This window comes from Pelobates fuscus, chromosome 1 (assembly GCF_036172605.1).
Source record: "Pelobates fuscus isolate aPelFus1 chromosome 1, aPelFus1.pri, whole genome shotgun sequence".
Lineage (NCBI taxonomy): Eukaryota > Metazoa > Chordata > Amphibia > Anura > Pelobatidae > Pelobates > Pelobates fuscus.
This window is the reverse complement of record NC_086317.1, coordinates 246,364,553-246,386,154: the sequence shown is the minus strand read 5'-3', so window position 1 is coordinate 246,386,154 and position 21,602 is coordinate 246,364,553. Positions and strand designations below refer to the sequence as shown.

General features: G+C 40.0%; 1 protein-coding gene across 4 annotated transcripts in view; it reads left to right on the top strand.

The window, feature by feature from the left end:
• Positions 1-6,608: 6,608 nt before the first annotated feature.
• The window catches only part of KCNQ4 (potassium voltage-gated channel subfamily Q member 4), a 183,586-nt gene continuing 168,592 nt past the window's right edge, over positions 6,609-21,602 (top strand). For 2 of the 4 annotated variants that reach the window (XM_063456365.1, XM_063456360.1), the window contains exon 1: positions 6,609-7,452. In XM_063456365.1, the coding sequence (XP_063312435.1) occupies positions 7,178-7,452 (275 nt within the window). In that variant the 5' untranslated portion in view covers positions 6,609-7,177. The remainder of the gene's footprint in view (positions 7,453-21,602) is intronic. The other 2 variants (XM_063456370.1, XM_063456375.1) reach the window with 2 other exon arrangements.

Genomic DNA, 21,602 nt, shown 5'->3' with positions numbered 1-21,602 from the left:
TGGGGAGAGATCAAGAGAGGACAGGTGGATTTGCGTGTCATCCGCATAGAAATTATATTGGAAGCCAAATGAGCTAATGAGTTTACCAAGGGAAGCAGTAAAGATAGAGAACAGTAGGGGACCAAGGACTGAACCTTGGGGACACCAACAGAAAGGAGTTGGGAAGAAGAAGCAGAGCCAGAGAAAGAAACACTGAAAGAGCGCTGGGAGAGGTAGGAGGAGCACCAAGAGAGAGCAGTATCTTGTATACCGATATTGTGGAGGACGAGAAGAAGCTGTTGATGATCAACAGTGTCAAAAGCCGCAGAAAGGTCAAGGAGAATAAGGATAGAGTAGTGACCACGAGATTTTGCAGCGAGTAAATCATTGGATACTTTGGTCAGTGCCGTTTCCACAGAGTGCTTAGTGTGGAAACCAGACTGAAGCGGGTCTAGCAGAGAGTTGGACTTGAGGAAGTCTGTCAATCTTGCATACACAACTCTTTCAAGGATCTTGGATGCAAAAGGCAGTAGCGAGATAGGACGGTAGTTGGATGGGGAGTTAGGGTCAAGGTTGAGCTTCTTTAGAATGGGGGTTATAGTTGCATGTTTAAAGGGCGCTGGAAATATGCCAGAGGAGAGAGAGAGAGATTGAGAATTTTAGTGAGAGGTAGAGAAAGAGGAGAAGACACAGTACGGATGAGTTGTGACGGAATTGGATCTAGGGAGCAGGTGGTGGGGCGGGAGGACTGGAGCAGAGCAGAAACCTCTTCCGCTGTAGTGGGTGCGAATGAACATAGAACAGCGGAGGGAGTGAGGTTAGGGGAAGTATTGTAAGGGGAAGAAGAAAGATGAGAGATCTCTTCCCCGATTGTAGAGATCTTGTCAGTGAAGTGAGTTGCAAAGTTTGAGGCAGTCAAGTTAGTAGGTGGAGGAGGAACAATAGGGCGAAGAAGAGAGTTAAATGTGTGAAATAGTCGTTTGTGATCGCGGTTATGAGGGTATTGAAGTAATTTACTTTTGCAGAGGAAAGAGCCAAGCTGTATGACCGCAGCATAAATTTATAGTGTAGAAAGTCAGATGCACGGTGAGACTTTCTCCAACAACGTTCAGCAGTTCTGGAGCATTTTTCGTGGTATCAAGTCAGCTTGGTTGTTGTTGGGGGCACTTGCTGCGTTTAAATGTAGGAGGTGCCATGATGTCTGAGAGGAGAAGGTTGAATTGTAGAAGGAGGTTGCAGTGCTAGGACAAGTGAGGTTTGAAATAGGTAAAAGGAGAGTTTGGAGATTAGTGGAGAAATGCTCTAGGCCAGGGCTGTCCAACCTGCGGCCCCCCAGATGTTGCTGAACTACAACTCCCACGATTCTTTCAATTAAAAAGATAGCCAGGGAATCATGGAAGTTGTAGTTCAGCAATATCTGGGGGGGCGCAGGTTGGACAGCCCTGCTCTAGGCCAAGACATTGGAGGTTTCTGTGAGATTGATGTTCAGATGGTGGTGTCAATTGGGTCTTAGGTATGCTGATGTCAAAAGTCAGCAGATGGTGGTCAGATAGAGGAAAGGGAATATTGGAGAGATTAGAGGCGGTACAGAGATTAGTGAAGGCGAGATCAAGAGTGTTTCCCGCTGTGTGGGTTGCTAAATTGGACCATTGCGTAAGGCCAAAGGAGGAGGTTACACAGAGCAGACGAGAGGCATCAGTGCAGTTGGGGTTGTTGATTGGGATATTGAAATCCCCAAGTATAAGGGAAGGAGTGCTAGGCGGACAATGTGAACTTCAAAAGAAGAAAAGGATAGGGCAGGTCGAGTTATGATTGGTTAAAAGGTACATTGAGGGGAAAAAGGATGCCTACACCACCTCCTTTACAGTTGAGTCTGGGAATGTGAAAAAATTGTAGCCCACCAAAACATAAAGAGGCAGGAGTAGCGCTATAAGAGGGGGACAGCCAGGTCTCTGTAAGTGCAAGTAGTGTGAGTGAGTTTGAGATGAAAAAGTCGTGTATGGCTTTTGATGTTAAATTACTGAGGTTCCCTTCTCTATAGTGCAGTGCAGTCAGGTCAAGAGACAGGTATATTGCTGAATTAGGGTGAGATTGAGTGCAGAGAAGCTGGGAACTGCTTGTATTGCCAATATACCAGGCACATCTTTCCACCATGGCAGTCAGGCCCTACCCCCCTGTAATTTGTTTTTTTTAACTGTAATTTTACCAACAGTTCTAGAAGCCTATTGTATTGAGTTGTCAACTTACAGTAGGTTTTGCTGCAAACTTCACTCAATATGTCCAGTGTTCTAAAATGGATCTACTAAGACACAGGACTATTACTGTAAATATTCATGGTACCACTTACATACATAGTTACATAGTTATATAGCTGAAAAGAGACTTGCATCCATAAAGTTCAGCCTTCCTCACATATGTTTTTGCTGTTGATCCAAAAGAAGGCAAAAAACGCAGTCTGAAGCGCTTCCAATTTTGCAACAAACTAGGAAAAAAAATCCTTCTTGACCCCAAAATAGCAGTCAGATGTCTCCTTGGATCAAGCACCCCACTAATTAGAAATTATATCCCTGTAGGTTGTGTTTTTGCAAGTATTTATCCAATTGCAGTTTAAACATCTGTATAGACTCTGACAAAACCACCTCTTCAGGCAGAGAATTCCACATCCTTATTGCTCTTACTGTAAAAAAAACTTTTATTTGCCTTAGATGAAATCTCCTTTCTTCCAGCCTAAATGTGTGACCTCGTGTCCTTTGTACAGCCCTGTTTATGAATAGATTTCCCGATAATGGTTGTTACTGGCCCCTAATATATTTAAGTGTTCTTGCATAGCAAGACCACTTAATGTTATCTCACATATATATTATTATCATTCTTATTATAGCCAAATTTACCACCCTAACTCCTCCCACAGTTTTTACACTACATAGACAGAAATATACCGAAACGTGCGGATTGTTCCCGATTGGATTGCTATTACTTTGTGGAACGTTTCGCCGAATGGTTCACGGAATATCGTCGTTCTTGTGGCGAAATTGGTCCCATAGGAATGAATGCCAAAATTTTCAAAACTAGAGTGGGAGGTGGCAAAAGCTGAAAAATCAGGACATGATTTCTAAACTGCCACCACTCCCTCATTTTCAAGCCCACTGTAACGGATCGCCTGGCACCCCGACTGGGTACCTCCGTTAAAGGATGCTCCTAGCGTTTCCTGAGGACTCCAAGCACTCTGGCAGACACCACAATCATCGAATCTGAGAAGCATATAAATCCTCTTAAGCCTCTGAATGCTGTAGACAGTTGAATAGGAACCATACGAATAGGTTTGCACTCCTAGCAGTCAAACTAAAACAGCATGCAATAAATCCTCTCCCAAGAATGAGACGACACTTCACTTTGAGGGTTAAAACAGGAACTATTGTGCTGGCACACCCAGCCTGGTTTTATTACAGTCTTTTAAAATACAGGACCGCCCACAGGGAGGTATAAAACAACCAATCACATATCAGTTACATCCCACATATTCCCTCCCCTTATCCTGAGAGGAAACTCAATTACACATACAGTTAAAACATACTTTTTACCCAACTTTCATAACTCTAAAATCATACATCACATTTACATATTCACAATCAATCCATTCAGGGGAACAACATATTAAAAAATGGCATGAATCAGACTAGGGGTTCAAAAGTTAGTAAAGTATCTTTTAAAACCCCCTGCCAGCATGGCTTTCCGGCCCAGACCAGTTTCAGAGTCTTCTATCCTGGAGATAATTGAGAAGTAATTCAATTATCTCCCAGGACGGGGACAAGACTCCATTATGCACATGGTGAGCACAAAGCATTAAATTACTATAAAATACACAAAGACACATTTTATACATAAAACACAGACATGTCACATATCCCCAGATAGCTGGAATCTGAGCGCACAAAACTACCAAATAGCGCTCAGATCCTATTCAAACAGTTCAATTGCCATGGAGCCGAAGTCTTTAACTACACGAATGGGCTCCATGGCATAGCTATCTGGGTTAACACATTCACATAAAGTCGGGTCCATAGTCCAAAGGCAAGAGGCGGGCAAGCAGCCCCCTCCAAGGACACGTGGCGAGGTCGGTTTCGCCACACCCACCTACACAAATCTTATATCAAAAACGTTCAGCTATCCCTGCTGCCACTAAAAATGTCCTCGGCTAAGCCATAATCCTGATAGTTTTCACAATATGACCATTTGTTTGCAACTCACGCCGTCTATTGACATTCATTGAAACTCCACTCTAGCCAGTTCAAATTTGAAACTGCGACTGTGCCCTCATTTTTACAACTTCAGAGACATACTATGCATCAAAATGTAGATATGGGGTTTGTGATCCTCACAATATAAAGCTCTTCGCTGTAGGATTTATAGTTTTTAAAATATGACCGTTTGAAGATGGCAACCGCCAAAATACTCTGACCTGTGCCAGGCTGGAGCAGCAAGTGATGTCACAGACAGGGCCTTTTGTACACCTGCTAATGTTTTTATAAATGTATGTTTTAATGTAACTGTGAAGCACTTTGGGCAGCAACGTTGCAATTAAATGTGCTATATAAATAAATAATAACAGTTACTCCGCCCACTCCAGTTGTAGACTACTGGTGGAGGTAAGAACACTTCACACATTTTCCCCAGAAATTGTAGCTTTCCTAGTTGTATAATGTTATCATATCCCCTCTCAGGTGCCGTTTTTCAAAACCAAAGAGATTTAAAATGTTTAACCTTTCTTCATAACTAAAATGCTCCATTCCTTTTATCAATTTTGTAGCTCGTCTCTGCACTTTTTCTAGTGCCATTATATCTTTCTTTAGAACAGGTGTCCAAAATTGCACAGCATATTCAAGGTGTGGTCTTACCAGCGATTTATAAAGAGGCAAAATTATATTTTCATCTCGAGAATGTATGCCCCTATTTATACCAAGCCTTAGCAACTGCAGATTGACATTGCATATTGCTGCCTAATTTGTTGTCTATAACAATTCACAAATCCTTCTCGTGTGTGGTTACCCCTAATTCACTACCATTTAGGGTGTAAGTTGCTTGTGCATTTTTAACCCCGAAGTGCATAACTTTGCATTTCTCTATGTTACATTTCATCTGCCATTTTAGTGCCCAGTCCCCCAATATATCCAAATCCCTCTGCAGCAAGGCAATATCCTGCTCACATTTTATTACTTTACAAAGTTTTGTGTCATCTGCAAACACTGATACATGGCTTCAATGCCCATTTCAAGATCATTTATAAATATGTTAAATAGAAGCGGTCCCAAACCAGAACCCTAAAGGGACACCACTTACCACTTTTGTACAGCTTGAAAATTTACCATTAATGACAACTCGTTGTACTCTATCCTTAAGTCAATATTCTACCCAAGAACAAAAATATTCATCTAGACCAATTTCTTTTAGTTTGAAGACTAACCTATTGTGAGGAACCGTATCAAATGCCTTGGCAAAGTCCAAGTAGATCACATCCACTGCAACACCCTGATCTATACTTCTGCTTACTTCTTCGTAGAATGCAGTTAGGTTAGTTAGACATGACCTATGTTTCATAAAACCATGCTGATTATTGCTAATAACACAGTTCTTCCCAATGAATTCCTGAATATTATCCCTAAATAGCCGTTCAAATAATTTCCCAGTCACAGAAGTTAAGCTCACGGGTCTAAAATTTCCAGGCAAGGATTTTGAACCCTTTTTAAATATAGGAACAACATCTGCCTTCCTCCAATCCTCCGGTACAATACCTGAAACAACTTAATTATATCATGATGTGTTATAAGATATACAGAGTAATAGGTTGCCCTGTGTGAGGTTTAATATAGGTTTGGTGAGTTTACACTGGCATTTACACAAATAAAGCGTTATTGTATTATAATTGATGAAAAAATATGTGCAGTATGGGTAATGAAGGTTATTTAAAGCGTTCATTGGCCATATGTATACATAAAAAATTATATATTACATTGTGCATATATATAACAACCTGCTGACTAAAAACTAAATGGTAGCAATCATCAGGAACATTCCACTGGTTTATATGCAATTTACCAATATGCTCCAGAACTGTTCTTTATTCATACGGCCACTTGGCCATGTTTTCTTAGAGAAAGAAAGTGTGATTTAAAAAAAAATATTTTTTCTACAATCAGTGTTTCTAATTGGATGCAGTTCAGTCATACCGCAGGACTCACGAGAGTTTCATATCACTTTTGCAAATCGAGTTCTACCCACACTATTGTTTTACGGTTATTTTTATGTTTTAGTAGCACAGTCTAGTTTGCCGGTGTCTGCAGAGGGCTTATACAAAGACAGGCATAGGTTACCTTTAAACGTCAATTCTGGGCTCACATTTCTAGAAGTGGAGAAGATGAGCTGGATCGGTTTATTGGTTTCCACGGTGATTGCTACACTATTTCATCTTAGTCCCAGAATTGCTTTGTATCAGCCTGAATGAAGTATAAGCGTGATATCAAGTACTAGACAAAGTGATTGATAGTGCCAGCGAGAAGATGGAGAGCTAGTGTGAGTGAGCACGTGTGTGAGAGAACATGTGCAGGTTGTATGGGAGTCAGACAGAGCCAGGACTGACATGGTGTGAGCCACTCAGGAAAAGGTGAATGTGAGTGGGAACCAGAGGAGATGCAGGCTGCCCGTGACTTACTGTAACTCCTGTAAGGGGAGGACCAGGCGGAGTGGGAGGGAGGTGTTTGTAATCAATTGGGAGGGTTGGAGAAGAACCGAACCCGGGACACTGACACAAGGAAGGAGAGCGGGGATCTCTCAGAGAGCAGGAGGTGAGGCTGCTGTCAGCGCTGGCTGCACACTGCCTCTGTACATCTGACGCACAGCCTGCCCCCTTGCGTGCGCTGAGCTCTGTGCCCACTCTTTCCCGCAGCGCTCTGCTCCACCCGGATCCTCTCACCCGAAAACTTGCCAATGTTATGGATCTGAAAGTCTCCTCTAAACTTGTCAGCTCGCAGCCCCTGACACTTCACTCCCGACACATGTCACCCGCCCTCAGGCTGAACTTTCCTCTGATCCCCTAAACCAGCTCCCTGATCCTCTCTGTGCCCAGCCGATCTGACCGCCTCCTCCTCCAGGCTGCCCCCTGGCATGAGCTGAAGGCGGATACCCCCCTGTCCCACTAGGGATCATGGCCGTGGGGGCACAGCCCCAAACAGACAATGGAAGATTGCCCTCCTTATCACTGGCCCCAATGTCTCGCCAGGACAGCGGCATGGAGTTTGTGGCTCTTACCGCGGTGCAGACTGATAGCGGCAGCCCAAGGCGTCTGGGTCTGCTGGGGACCCCCCTCCCGGGGCCACCTCGGTCCTCAGCCTCCCATAAGAAATATAGACGGCTTCAGAACTATCTGTACAACGTGCTGGAGAGACCCCGAGGATGGGCCTTCATATACCATGTCTTCATGTGAGTAGACTCCCTGCCACCTTCTTTTGGGATGCCATGCCATGTTTCTACTACCCCCGCTGTACTGCCAAACATATCTGTGCCACTCAGTAATGTAACTTTCAGTCCATCATAATCTTATTTACATATATATTATTTACAGTATGATCAATGTTTATATATTTAAAAAACATTGAAAAAGTTTGTCTTATATGTGTATAGTTGTTTTTTTTTTTTTTTTACACTGATGTGTCTGTAGTGATCTTTTACTTAATTGAGAATAATAGTGAATGAGTTTGTACCCACACACACATTGTCTGGAAACAGCATTTCTGGGGCAAACTTCTAAAAGTGAAGCAGTCACTATGGAAACCAATGCATTTTTCCTGCCAATTGCTCCACTTTTAGAACTCTGACCTAGAATCTCTCTTACACAATTATGAGATTAAAATCTCAGCAGTTTATCACAGTTTGGCTTCTATAGCTCAACCCAACTTCATCCTTTAAAGTTACAGTTTGCAAAGGAGACATGAGCTCTCTCCAGAATTATTCCACACAAAATCTAAACCGTAATATATCATACATGATTATTCTGAATAACATCTGCAAAGAGCAATACCATGTATGTAAGGCAATATAGAAACCAAGCGCTAGATAACCATTGTCGTTAGCAATGTATTGATGGACATTAACTTTTTGTGCTAACATTTAACACAGGAATGAATAGATGCTTAATTTTTGCAGCCTAGCCATAAAGTTGACCTTAAAATTGGCCAATTAACGCCTAAATCGTGTATATTTTTATGCAGTGCAGCCGAGGCTTGTTTCACAACACAATCCTATTGACAACACATTTGTAAGAGCTCAAGTTTAGCTCTTTTTTTTTATGAAATGCAGCCAGCAGTGACAGGTGTAACATAGAGTACATATATTTACAACAGTAGAATGTAATGCACGATTACTATGATTAAGCACTATGGTGTTGTACTTTTAGTTCTGTGGACTGCGGCGGCATATAGAGATAATAACTGCTGTTGATGTGTTATTGCAAACAAAGCAAGTTTCTTGCTGTTCTTCACTAAAGAACCGAGGAAAAAATATAATGTCACACAGTTTACTGTGTCGCTTGGAGTACCATTAAAAAAAAAAAGTGAATGAAATGATATTTATAGAAACTACTTTTGCATCATGTGTTATAAATATCATTTAACCATTTGTTAGAACTCTGCTGGTACATGTTAAATGAAATCAGTGCCTTCCCCTTCGCGTAACAAGTATATCAATAAATGTTCTGTGTTGGGAAATGTCTTTCCATAAGAGAGTCTAAAAGACTTCCCCCTGTTACATTATAGGAATTTTATTCTACTGCATCCGATCAGTCATAGTGACAGGTCCTGTAAGCAGGCACAGTACCATTTCTGCTTGCGTAGTTTAACCCATTAATGTCTTACTTGCTATACTACATAAACAACCGCAATATGAACTTTTAGACCTCTTACACATGCGTCTGATGAAGTCAGTTTTATATTCAATATCTGCCATATTTGTTGACGTTTACAGGAAGGTATGACTTGTGCAGTTACACGTAGCATGCCATACGTCTAATAAAGATGCTATCTCCAAAATATTTAGTAGTCACTGAACTTGCAATTGTGAACAACTGACAAGAGAATGGCACATTTTACGTCAAAATAGTCATCTTTAGCAAAAGAGATGAGCTTTGAGAATTTTTGCAATATGGTGGCTATATTTGACTGTAATTTACAATTCCCTTGTCAGCTTTTACTATCCCCAATTTTAGTGATTAAACTCTAGTCTAGCCTAACTAAACTTCACTGTATTGAAAGGGCATCTCACATAGGAAGCTTTACAGGTAGCAATCTTATTGCATTTCTTACAAAATGTTCAATTATTGATTATTCACTAGTGAGAATTAGCTGAAATTCAAAGTACATTTACAATGTAATGGTAAAGTAGCCAAACTGAAAGCATACTTGACTTCCACTTTGGCTATTTGACCTTGAATTTGAAATTCACTTTGGCTTCCTGGTAATTTTCACCTTAGTGTATAGCACTGACAGCGTGACTTTATCCATTGGGCAACGTGGACACCTGCCCAAAACCAACCCTTCAAAAGGGCCTTACAACTGTGTTAGCTATACAAGAAAAAAAAATCTTTAGTTTTATCGATTATATTTATGTTTAGGAGACAAATGGGAGAGACTAATGGTTAGGTATGGGATACAAATACTCCTCAACTTGTCCAACCTAAAAATTAATGTCACCACTGTCAGGCAAAGTAAGAGTAGAGAGAAGGACCACCACAATATTTCCTTAAAGCGCAGTAGTGCTCTGAAACAGCCATGGTTACGTTGGTGAATATAACATACTACTCTCAGTTATAATAGGTGTACTAACTAATGGTATGTCCACTGAAAGGCAGAGAACTCTTAAAAAAAATAGGTCCTGATAGACTGATTTTGTGTGTGTCTTCGTCATAGCAGGAGTTAACAGATTCGTGCAGAGATGATCTGCAGATCTAGTGGTGGAATGGGTCTCCTTATGGGGAGATGGTCAGATTATTGTAAGTGATGTGTATTGCTTTACTTGCATCGATTATTTAGAAGACTAGATAATATACAATCTGTATAGTCCTCAGTGCAATAATATCAAAAGTTATGCCATAAGAAAGTTTTTTACCCTCTTAATGGTAGAAGGCTTAAAGTTCACAACGTATGAATGAGATGATTGCACATATAATCATTTGCTAACCAGAGAATCATAGAGAATTCACAAGGAAATGTCCACATTAAGGCCAAGATAAAGGATAGAGGCTTTTCTTGAATTCGTAAATTTTTCTAGATCATATACTTTGGCATGCATTTTTAAATTCTATTTAAATTCTCAATTGTTGGTTCATTGAAAAATCTCAAGTTTCCAAAGTTCTTCTTGCACTGCAGTTCTCTTTATTTGCTTTGCCTCAAACAGCCTGAAAAAAAAAATATATTTTTATATATAAATTAAATTAAAATGGCCTGTCACTTTTGAGCTTTTTCATAACGATTTACAGGGTTACTTTCTAAACTTAGAATTGGTAGAAATTCATAGTAAATAGCAAAACTGTATATAGTCTCCAAATCAACAATGCTTCCAGTTTAGCTGATTTGGCATGAATTTGAAATTTATCCCCAAAAGTCTCCCTTTTGTAAATAACCCTGACAGCCCCGATGAAAAGCTCTTTGTTGATTTTTTTGGAATGTCTGGCAATTCTTTGGTAAAAATCTGAATTTCCACTGCAGTTGCCATGAACCAAAACGTATAGTGGGAAGATAATAGCACTACCAAGGGACAGATTAAGTTAAGAATATCTTCCCAACGTCCCCCACTTCAGACACATTTATGTAATGTATTGTAATAATGCTGCTTTAGATATATATTTTTATTGTAAAGAGTCGCCTAGTTGAGATGTTACATTATTGGTAAAATGCTAAACAGAATCTTGGTAGAAAAGGGAGCTATTCTGTGGAACTTTGCAATGGATGGATTCTAAATGTCACAATTCAAATATATAGTTCTAGTGAAACATTGCAGGGTAGCATATTTTAAGTAATTGTTTGTTGTGATTATCCATAGCTATCCCTCAAGGCTGATTTGAATTCTATAATAAAAGTATCGTAGTTTGATATATCTGTGTACCAGAACCAGTTGTAAAGAGAGAGGTTGCAAGCAAGGTACACAAAAAGTTTCTGCTTTTTGTTATCAAAAGTGAACTTTATCTGATTTGTTTCAGATAAAACTGGTTAACATGAGTACAACTTAAATGCATTTGACTCATGTTCTGTTAAAGGCCAACTGTCAATTGCCAAGATTTTTAATATTATCTTTTACTTATTCTTATATTTTACAAATATGTATTTGTGATGTGCCAAAAAAATAGAATTGAATGTAAAATCCAAACCTCTGTATCCTGGACTTTCTTAAGGAACAATTTAGCTTTAGTAATACAATCATGTATGCCCAACGATATATTGCCCTAGGCTTCCCCCAGTATTTCTGAATAAAAATATTTTAAAAAAGGTTTTACTTACCTTTTATCCAGCACTGAGATTCCGCCTATCGCAATGTCATCTAGCTCTTGAGCTGATGGGCAGTTCCTTGCTCCTCAAAGAGGAGCATTGGAAACTGATGCGCTTGCGCAGAGCGCAATAAAACATATAAAAGGTCAATAAAAACAAAAAAAGGTTTTTACTTACCTTTTCTCCACCTCCTTTGGTTTTTACTTACCTTTTATCCAGCACTGAGATTCCGCCTTTCGCAATGTCATCTAGCTCTTGAGCTGATGACCAATACCATGCTCCTCATAGAGGAAAATTGGAAACTGATGTGCTTGCGCAGAGCATCACGTGTACATCCAAATGCGTCTCATGAGAAAGCATTGGATTTTATACTTTACTATGACTTGCAACCTCCCGTGACCGAGGGTTATTCAGTCGTCGTGGAGGAAGCACCCCTAGTAGCTGTCTGGAAGACAGCCGCTGGAGTTGTGTATAACTCTGGAATGTAAAGATTGCATTTTCTATAAAACTGCAATGTTTTATATTATTGCAGTGTTACAAGGACAGGATCACTGCACTCATTTAGCCCCTTGTCATTGTTATAAACTCTGTCCTTTTGCACAAGCATTTAGCATAGAAAACATACATAGAAGATGAGAAATTAAAATATTGTTATATTTCTACTACTCATTTGCAATGTTTGCTCTGGCTTTGCCTTGTCTGAGCTGGCATAAATCATTAATAAACTTACACTGCCACTTAAACACATGTTATAAGTAATTTTCAATGTTTTATTCAATGTTGTGGTATATATTTCAGAGAAGTGACAGTTCAAATTTGCTATCTTCCCATCAGTATTAAAAATGAAATGTTTGATAGTCCATATTTATGGGTATTTATTAGGAACCTAATGGCAAATTTTTTAGCACCGATTCCCAAAAATATAACCATAATGTAAAAATATACCTATATACAGTAAATATATGTACATGGATTAAACTAAACATCTATACTTTTGGTTCCTAACTCTTGGGTCAAGAAACAAAATTGTGTCCCCAGGCTATATATCAGTGAGTCCACAGGATGGCCTTTGCTCATAAGAAATTGTTTATTGCTCCGGCACTGCAATGAAGACCACTTTGATTCCTGGAAAAATCGAATGAAACTATTTAATGGAAAATATATTGCATATATTGTATACATACATATTGTTATAGACTTGCATAATGGGATGCCAAGCTAGTGACATGTGCATAATGTGGGATGCTTTCAAAAGTCTGTCAAATCTACACCATACAGTGCTTTGCTGTAGTGTGCTCCAAGCCCTATCACCTCCCTGGTTGATATAATGCAACCCTAAAGATTAACCTGTCGAACTGTGTGTGTGTGTGTGTGTAGGGGGTGGTTGCTATAAACTCTAAATTCTAATGAATACAAATCCAACTTGCAAAACTAAGGCTAAAATAATTAAGCTGTGACTATAGCTGAAAAATCAAAAAAATTAAAAAATTAAAAAAGGAGGACACGCACAGGTCTTGTCGGCATTTCGAACGGTCTTTACTGAAGAAAAGGAATTAGCTTCTAACATGCAACGTTTCACTCCACAGTTGGAAGAATTGGAGAATTTTCCCATAACATGGTTAACCTATATTTCTCTGTTTAGATTTTAAATTCCTTCTGTTCCGAGTTCAACAAATATGCCCCTAAGCACCAAAACTTCTACAGGCCATTGCAAGGTCTGTGTTTACTTTAAGACTATTCTTGCTCTCCCCAGTTTTCTGTCAAACCAATGGGGAACTGTTTGACAATATTGTTGTTTTCTGGCACCCTATCATCACTTTCCAGTGTTGAACAGACTCCTACAGATAATGCAGAAATATAATTTCTGCATTACCCAAGTGGTTGTAGAGAGCCATGGGACCATTCCTATTTGTCAAATATTTTCAAACAATTTGACATAAATCCAGGAATCAGCACTCACAGACTCATAACACCATAACCACTACAATGGGCTGCAGTAGTGTTAGTACTTGAGTGTCCTTTTCATCCTTGTTTATTCAGGATCTCATCTCATGAAAAAGTCAGAGTACTTTGCCTTATATTTGGGTAGGTTTACCCTTTTACAGAAAATACTGAAGGTGATTTTTATGGTACCAGACTGAACCACTTTCTGCACCCATATGTTTTCTTTGCCCTTGTTTTTAATTAAGAATTTTCCTGATTTCCCACTGTATTCCTCAATCTGGCCACGAACCATTTAAGTATAAATAGAGAGATATTTGCAGCCTGAATGAATTGGGTCTCTGTGTATAATCTTACTGGGATGAAGTCTCTTTTTCCTACACAGACCGTCTTGCCGGGAGGAACTGAACATGTTAATTCACACTTGAAGGCAAGGCTTGTATATCCCTAGAGTTTCTGGTAGGACAACATCTCTGTGTAATGTCTGCTTCCCCAGACTGTTATTTAAAGACACACTTTACAGTTGCTTTGTAACGTCACCTCAATCTGCTTTTTAACTTTCTGCTGTTTTACTGTGTGTTATATTAACTGAACACAGCTGGTGTTTACCACAGGTTAAACATGTTGAAAAGGCAACTTGTGGTTAGCAAGTTGCAAGTCGGCTGAGCATTAAGGAAATATTCCACATATTATTCAGTTAATTCTCCTCCTTAGGGTTCCCTTTGGGAGCAGGGCCGGACTTGGAATGAAAAGCAGCCCTGGAAAAAAAATTCTATACCAGCCCCATAATGCATCGCGCCAGCATAGTGTGCACATATGAAAGCGGGAAAAAAAAACCTTAAAACTGAAAACGATCTCTCAAACGTGAAAGAAAGCACTCATACGACTTCAAAATAAACAAAAGAGCGGATTTGTTTTAAGCAGACATGCATTTGCATATAATCAATTTTTTAGTACAACTACCTTGACATATTAAGGAAAGTTTCGTAATTGGACTGACATTGTGAATATATGTTATTGCACAGCAGTAAAAAAAATTACGTTATCTTTCTCATTTTGAAGTAACAAGAGTGTGCTCTTCACTTTGGCTGACAACTGGATGATCTCAGTCAACGCCAATTCAATTCCCATAGGAAAGCATTGGGAGGCTATTGCGCATGTGTGGCAAAACGCTGTGCTTCACCGCACCAATCAGCATCTCCTCATAGAGATGCATTGCATTGCGTTCAGCACACTTTGCAGCAGTGGACTAGGAAGCAGCTCTAGTGGCTGTCTGAGTGACTGTCACTAGAGATGTTCCTAGGCAGCAATGTAACTCACTGCCTTTTCTCTGAAAATTTATCATTTACAGTGCTCAGCCTTACAGGGACAGGCTATAGACACATTACATTAAACTGTAGTAGTTCTGGTGACTATAGTGTCCCTTTAATAAAAAGTCTTTCTCTCACCAGTCAACTCTAAATTACAGTGAGAGCAGGAGACACAAGTGAACATTCACATTGTTTGTGTCTTTCTCCCCCAAGCCCCTTTCATGTGTCTCTTTGCCCCAGCCCCTTTGTCTCTTTATCTTCTGTCCCTGTTAGTCTCTTTCTCAGGCCACAGCACCTCTGTGTGTCTCTTCCCCAACAGCTCCTCTGTGTGTTTCATTCTCCCCTTCCCCAGCCATTCTGTGTGTCTCTTTCCCAGGCCTCTGTGTCTTTTTTCCCCCCACAGACTCTCTGTGTGTCTTTTTACTCCCCTGCCCCTCCACGTGTCTCATTAACCCCCCAGAACCTCCATGTGTCTTATTAGCCATCCAGGTGTCTCATTAACCCTCCCAGCCCCTCCATGCATCTCATTAGCCCCCCCATTTGTCCCATTAGCTCCCTCCTAGCCTTGTATGTGTCTAATTTGCCCACCAATGTCTCTCAGTAGCTCCCCCCATGTGTCCCATTAGCCCCCCAGCCCTCCATGTGTCCCTATACCCCCTCCCAGTCCTCCATGCATCCCATTACCCCCTCCGAGCCCTATACGTCTTATTAGCCATCCCATGTGTCTCAGCAGCATCCCCACATGTGTCTCATGAGCCCCCTTTGTGTCCCATTAGCACCCAGCCCCCATGTGTCCTATTAACCCTCTCACCCAGCCCTCCATGTGTGCCACTAGACCCCCTCCCAGCCCTTCATGTGTCTCTATACCCCCATCCAAGCAGTTCATGTGTCCCTATACCCATCCCAGCCCTCCATGTATCCCTATACTCCCTCCCAGCCCTTCATATGTCCCTATACCCCCTCCCAACCCCCATGTGTCCCTATACCCCCTCTAGCCCTTCATGTGTCCTTATACCCCACCAGCCCTCCATGTGTCCCTAAACCCCCTCCCAGACCCTCCCTAGCCCCCATGTGCCCCCACCCTGGCCAAGCAGAATCTCCTCAAAGAGATACATTGCATCAATGCAATGCATGAAGACGCTGAACGTCGGTGCAGCACACTGTGCAGCACTGCCACAGTAAGCGCCCCTAGTTGCCGATTGAGGAGTGGCCACTAGAGGTGTTCCTACGCAATAATGTACACATTAACCCCTTAGTGACCAGACGGCTTTTCAATTTTCTTACCGTTTCGGACGAGGGCTCTTTTTAAATTTCTGCGGTGTTTGTGTCTAGCTGTAATTTTCCTCTTACTCATTTACTGTACCCACACATATTATATACTGTTTTTCTCGCCATTAAATGGTCTTTCTAAAGACACGGTTATTTTCTTAATATCATATAATTTATTATAAAAACATTATAAAATATGATGAAAAAATTTAAAAAACACACTTTTTCGAACTTTTACCCCCAAAATCTGTTACGCATCTATAACCGCCAAAAAACACCCATGATAAATAGTTTCTAAATTTTGTCCTGAGTTTAGAAAGTTTCACAGCTGTTCATCATGCACCCATGTCCTATTTGGGACATTTTTGAAGCCGGCCAATGTAATTTAACCAACATCAAACCATATATTTTTTTAAAGTAGACAACCCAGGGTGTTTAATATGGGGTATGTCCAGTATTTCTTTAGTAGCCACTTAGTCACTAACTCTGGCCAAAGTTAGCATTTATATTTGTGTGTTAAAAATGCAAAAAACAATTATGAACGCTAACTTTGGCCAGTGTTTGTGACTAAGTGGCTACTAAAAAAGACTGAACATACCCCATTTGCAATACCTTGGGTTGTTTTCTTTTGCAAATGGTATGCCATCATGGGGGTAATTCTTATTCTTGGGCTACCATAAACTCTAAAAAGGATCATAACCAATCTGGCAAACTGAAAAAACTTTAAAATCAAGCCTTATAGTTGACCCTGTAACTTTTTAAAAACACTATAAAACCTGTACATGGGGGTGTACTGTTATACTCGGGAGCCTTCGCTGAACACAAAAATTAGTGTTTCAAAACAATAAAACGTATCACAACAATCAGTGAAAGTGCCGTTTGTGTGGCATAAATGTAGAAAACGTCACTTTCACTGACAATATCATTGCTGTGATATGTTTGACTGTTTTGAAACACTAATATGTGTGTACAGCAGTACACCGAGTAAGTCTACCGAGTAAAACAGTACCCCTTCCCCCCCCATGTACAGGTTTTAGGGTGTCTTGGAAAGTTACAGGGTTAAATATAATGTTAGCAAATTAAATTCTCTGGACTTTTGGCCTGGGTTGTCAGGCAGGTCCTCCAAATTGCAATCAATTACCGTATTTTTCGCTCCATAAGACGCACCTCACCATAAGACGCACCTAGTTTTTAGAGGAAGAAACCCAGAAAAAAAATATTCTGAACTCAGCTTGTGCACACTTCCTTTCAGTCCCGCCGGAAACCGGAACATGAAATTCAAGTTCCACTACCGCGGTGCGCCCTGTGCTGCCGGCCAATGCTGCAAGACAGGTAAGTAAAGCTTCATATTCGCTCCATAAGACGCACAGACATTTCCCCTCACTTTTGAGGGGAAAAAAAGTGCGTCTTATGGAGCGAAAAATACGGTAAATTATTTAAATATGTAAAAATATCGCATAAATATGCATGTAGAATATTTTTATTTTTTATTTATTTATTAATTAATTATTATTTATTTTTATTTTATATATTTATATATATATATATATATATATGCAATATATATAGTTATTAGATATATATATATATATATATATATATATAGATATACGTGTGTAATTTTACTCTAAGTTTATTTTTTATATTAATATATGTATATAATAATAAAAAATGCACTTAGTATGATGTTATATATAAGATATATATATATATATATATATATACATACATATATATAGATATAATATGTGGTATATATATATATATCTCATATATACATATATATAAATTAAACCAAGCGAGTGCGCTGGATTGTGTATTTTGTACATATATATATATATATATATATATATATATATATATTGTCTAACACAGTTTAACTGTCTAACTGTCTAACACAGTTTAACAAATTTGTTAAAATATTCAAAAAGATCCTTAAACTCTTAGCCATTTTAAGGTGGCCTCGGTATTTCTTATTTCTTATTTCTTATCCTTGAATTTTATAATATGTCTGCGAGCGCAGATTATTAGATGTTTGGCCGTAACCACTATCACTGTCAGGCCTTTTTTTACTTTAGGCACTCAAGGGGTTAATCCCTACTTTCAAAGTTGAACAATCTTTTTCACGTTTGCACAGCCTCTCTTTCATATAATCTACTCTCCAATCAAATCACCTGTAATGCATATTTAAATCACAGTTTTCCTGCCTTTCATTGTCTTGAAAAAAGTCCCACGAGGACTGAAACGTCGACTTGTATGTCTTTTGAAATTTTGGCAAAATAAATCGTTTATATCCTTAAGAAGACCTTTGAGTGCACTCTTTCCATTTGAATATATTGAAGGCTGAGGCAGCACCGAGGCAAGCACAAGACCGGTACATTGAGTGCGGGACATTTGCAGTTTGTATTGATTACGGCGAGCCCGTCAAGCCAGGGCTCAATCCACGCACCAGACCCAGGAGAGTTATATCGTTTTCAAGGATTTGATCTATGGAGGAATTCCTGACCAGAGCCGGAGCGTATGTAGACCACGCAGAAGTATTGCAATATACAGAAGCAGAAGCCGCAGCTATTTTATGGCCGCAAACGGACTCGGACCTACCAGTATCTACTGAACCTCGGGACGTTATTAGAAATCTGCTTAAACTCAAACAAAGACAAATTGATCTCGAACTACATGCCACCTACTTATCCGACTATTACCGCATGAAAAAAATCCCTAGAGGTTTTCGGATCAAGAACGTTCCAACTATTGGAAGAAACAACCCTGAAGTGTGTCGGAAGTGGATTGGTATACTAAACAAGTGTTCCCTGGACCTGATGCTGGTGGTGATCGAGGAGGTAGGTCGTGAATTAAAAATTACTAAATTTAAAATTTCAAATTATGAAGTACTGCATACAACTACAATAACAGCACCCAACTGTGATACATTGATTCAGAAACTAACAGAAGATCTGAAACAATATAAAAACGATTTGGTTAGGTTCAAAAGAGAAAAACTCACCAAAGTACAAGCTGATTACTCAGAGCACAGAGTATACAGGTGGCTATCAGGAGACAACACCAGACCCGCATATAGAACCTACAAGCCTAGAATTAGAAAACCAATTGCATCTACTGTCGACTTTACTTCGGGAGAGTCGGCCTCTGACTCTGATTATAAGGATTCGCAAAGAGAGGGGGCTTACTCTAATACCACAGCATCATACAATACGTCTTTTTTAGAACCGGGACTTGGTCTGGTGAGAGAAACCGCAAGTGGGAACCACCAAGGCACAGAGCGCCCTCCAAACATCAAAATTACACCAGGAGGGGACAGAAAGGGAAAAGGCACTGGACACAGGGGACGACCGCCAAGGAGACGCTAGTTAACCCTATTATCAATCTATCCACCAGGAACCTCACCACTACAGAAATTATGCTTCTAAATAAAGGACTTTCATTTGTTCCGACTGCTAATATTAATAAATTCCAATGGGAAATTGAGCAATTTCAATTTAACAGAAAACTCAGTTTAGCAGATTTCTTCAAAAGTTCTAATCAACAACATCAAAGTGAGGAGAACAGTGAAAAGTTCAAAATGAGAAGCACCTTTGACCCCTCCAATCTAAACCCTACATTAAAAACGTTCTCACAAATGTTAAAATTTGATACTATGAAAGTTACAACCACCCGGAACCAAAGACGTCCGAATTTATCTAAAGACGAAAGAGAAGCCTTAAACAGCCTGGCTAAAGACATGTCCATTACCATACGTCCAGCGGACAAGGGAGGCGCAATAGTCGTCCAACAATATGACGACTATAAGGAAGAAATCCTTAAACAACTAAAAGATACCAGAGTCTATGAATATACGCAAATAGATCCCACCTACGAATTCAGTAAAGTTGTCCAACAGACGCTGCAAAGAGGCTTAGAAGCAGGTTTCCTCACTACCACGGAATATGAATATTTGTTTGAAACCCACCCTCGGTGCCCGATCATATATACAGTGCCTAAGGTTCATAAAAATCTGGAGTGCCCACCAGGACGTCCGATTGTATCGGCGATCGGGGGACTATTAGAACCCATAGGGAAATGGTTAGACGCAAAATTTAAAAAACCAGTAATGTCATTACCTACCTATGTCAAGGACTCTGCGCAAGTCATAGCAGCCTTAAATTCTATAGAACTCCCCCCACAAGGAGTCTACTTAGCAGCCATCGACGTAAGCAGTTTATACACCATAATTCCCCATGAGGAGGGAATCCAGGCGATGCGCCAAGTACTAACACAGTACCAAGAACGTATAGAGCCCCCGATTGAATATATACTTGAATTATTGGAACTATGCCTCACACTTAATTATTTTCGATTCGAAAAAGCATTCTATATACAAATATCCGGAACATCGATGGGTGCTCCTATGGCACCCATGTATGCCAATGCATATATGCATGCATACGAACAGATACATATACTTCAAAAATATGGTCAGTATATCTTGAAATACCTAAGATACATCGATGACGTGCTCATCATATGGACAGGTGATGAACAAAGCCTCCATGATATGATAGGGTCATTGAATCAACTGGACTCACCAGTAAGACTTACCCATCAAATTAACAACCAACAAATTGACTTCTTGGATCTTCGAATTTTCATAGAAGATAACAAGCTGGGGTATACTTTATTTGCCAAGGAAACTGATCGCAATACGCTACTACACGCCAGCAGTCACCATCCACCCAACCTTATAAAATCTTTACCGGTATCTCAGTTTATGAGAATACTGAGGAATAACTCTGATTCTACAAAAGCAGCAAACCAGGTACAAGAAATGTTTGAAAAGTTTGCACAACGTGGATACCCAAGACAACTGCTGGAGGGTGCATATTCAAAAGCACTTAAAAATTACACAGACGGTCCTGAAATCAAAAATAACCAAAATAGAATGATTTTCCCTCAAACGTTCCACTCACTATCGGGAGAGATGTCCCAGAAAATAAGACACAATTGGGAGGTTCTCAAAAAAGATAAAACACTACCGACGATATTTCAAAACACTCCTATGATTAGTTATAGGAGAAATAGGAACCTAAGAGACTATCTGGTTCATACGGATATATCTATGGCACAACAGTCTGTTCAAAACCCAGGCTGCTATCGTTGTCTGAAATGCATGGCTTGCAATAGTATGACCCCGGGCAAAGTGTTTTACCACCCTCGATCGGGCAAAGAATACAAGATAAGGCAAAGGATCATGTGTACCACTACACATGTAATATATCGTATCATCTGCCCATGTGGACTCATGTATATCGGTAAAACGTCTAATGACCTCAGGGAACGCATGAGGGGACACAGATCCACTATCAGGACTGCGTTATCTAGTGGCATAGCAACCACCCCCATAGCCAAACATTTTTTGGAAGCAGGACACACACTGCCCACATTGAAATTCATGGGCATTGAACATGTTCCGGCCCCGAACAGGGGGGGTGACAGAGATGTCTTACTTCTTCAAAGAGAAGCCTTTTGGATCTTTACATTAGGAACTTTGTCCCCGGGGGGACTTAATGAAATTAACCCA